Source organism: Sciurus carolinensis, chromosome 7 (assembly GCF_902686445.1).
Source record: "Sciurus carolinensis chromosome 7, mSciCar1.2, whole genome shotgun sequence".
NCBI classification, from domain to species: Eukaryota; Metazoa; Chordata; class Mammalia; order Rodentia; family Sciuridae; genus Sciurus; species Sciurus carolinensis.
Window position 1 is genome coordinate 127,157,240 of NC_062219.1, and position 2,159 is coordinate 127,159,398.

The 2,159-nt window shown below is 37.1% G+C and overlaps 1 protein-coding gene across 1 annotated transcript; it reads left to right on the plus strand.

Moving 5' to 3' along the window:
- Positions 1–815: 815 nt before the first annotated feature.
- LOC124989518 (putative olfactory receptor 2B3) lies at positions 816–1,757 on the plus strand. Its single transcript, XM_047559350.1, has one exon. The coding sequence runs from the start codon at positions 816–818 to the stop codon at positions 1,755–1,757; it is 942 nt and encodes a 313-aa protein (XP_047415306.1).
- Positions 1,758–2,159: the final 402 nt, after the last annotated feature.

Below are 2,159 nucleotides of genomic sequence, written 5' to 3' on the forward strand. Positions count from 1 at the left end.
ATGTATTTTAGATACTGAACAGTATCAGTTACATATCAATCAAATAATTTTTATGTTATCAGTTGTACTGTTTTCATCAAGGGTATTTGCAGATGGAGAGAAAACACCTGTGACCATTACTATATATCACAAGTAGCTTATAAATATTTACTATGAATCAAAGAATCTAATACCCATGATTGTTCTTTGTGGGAATGGACATGCACAGGAGAAAAATACAACTCAAAAAATCACATAAAGATCTTAGTAAAACAAGTAGAATTTCTTTATATCAATTATAGATTTATATAACTCATAATTTCTATATTACTCAATATTTTTTGACCTGGATTAAAAATAATTGAATTAAAAGCAGACTTTATTACTAAAATGTTTTTTAAGGTAGGTTATGAAGTAAGAAGACAGGATTTAAAATGTACTGAGAGCTCACAGTTTCATATGCACATAATATTATATACCTTATGCCATTTAAATGTAATAATTTACTTCAAAAATAATTTGAGGTCTGAAGGTGTACTTCAGTGGAAAAGCATGTATTTAGCATGCATGAGACCTTGAGGTTCTGGATTCTGGTGCAGTGGAAGGCGGGGTTTGGGAGTAAAACAAACACAACTACTAAAAACAGAGGAACCATGATTTTTCGTTTTAAAATAATAACAGTATTGTTCTTCATGAGGGCTCCATTCATCAATTATAGATTATATTCAGCATGAAGTAAATTAGTATAACTCAACTCAGATCCAATGAGTAATTTATAAATATTTATTAACTGCTTTATTTTTATTTTTTTAGGAATGAAAAATAAGTGAGTCATCATGACTTGGGCAAATGACAGTTCTTCAAAAGGATTTATTCTACTTGGCTTCTCAGATAGTCCCTGGCTGCAAATGCCGCTCTTGGTGGTTTTGTTAATATCATACACATTCACCATCTTTGGCAATGTGTCCATCATGATTGTGTGCATTCTGGATCCCAAACTCCACACACCCATGTATTTCTTTCTCACTAATCTCTCCATCTTAGATCTCTGTTATACCACAAGCACAGTCCCTCACATGTTAGCAAATATTTGTCACAACAAAAAGACCATCAGCTATGGTGGCTGTGTGGCCCAGCTCATCATCTTCCTGGCCCTGGGGGCCACAGAATGTCTCCTGCTGGCTGTTATGTCCTTTGACAGATTTGTGGCAATCTGCAGACCCCTCCACTACGTCGTCATCATGAACCGTTGGTTCTGCTTAAGGATGGCGGCCTTCTCGTGGCTCACTGGATTCAGCAACTCAGTGTTGCAGTCTTCCCTGACACTGAACATGCCACGCTGTGGTCATCGGGAAGTGGACCACTTCTTCTGTGAGGTCCCTGCCCTTCTCAAGTTGTCATGTGCCGACACAAAGCCTATTGAGGCTGAGATCTTTTTCTTCAGTGTCTTAATTCTGCTAATTCCAGTGACATTGATCCTCATCTCCTATGGTTTCATAGCTCAAGCAGTGTTGAAAATTAGGTCTGCAGAAGGAAGGAGGAAAGCTTTTGGGACATGTGGTTCTCACATGGTTGTGGTGTCACTCTTTTATGGAACAGCCATCTACATGTATCTACAACCACCTTCATCCACCTCTAAGGACTGGGGAAAGATGGTTTCTCTCTTCTATGGGATCATCACCCCCATGTTGAATCCCCTCATCTACAGCCTTAGAAATAAAGATATGAAGGAGGCCTTCAAGAGGGTGATCTCAAGAATCTTTCTTATTAAGAAATAAAAGGTACCTCAATATGATGAGAATCTTCTAAGTTTTTCCTTGTCCTTGAAGATAGCAAAAATGTTTCAAATGATTTTCCTGTTTTTCAGGTTTCATGATTTCACTGAATTCTATCAATGAAAAGTCTTCCTTTGTTAAGAAAATAACATATGCTTACTAAGCTTAAAACTTCGTTACCTTCAAGAAGTCCCCCAAGGGCGCTGTCCTCCTTTCGGTCAAATCAAGCTAATTTCTTCCTATCAATGTCAGAGTAGTCAGGAGAACTGGATGCTTTACCTTTCACCTGCATACTAATTGTTCTAAAACAATCTTTTTTTTATCCCCTAGTCAGGAGTTTTCTTATATCTATGATTAAATAACCAGGTACCCCAAACCAAAAATTCTTTAGTTCAGAACCTAAGT

Coding starts and splice junctions, on each gene's coding strand:
- LOC124989518 (XM_047559350.1), top strand. CDS start 816: ATGACTTGGGCAAATGACAGTTCTTCAAAAGGATTTATTCTACTTGGC.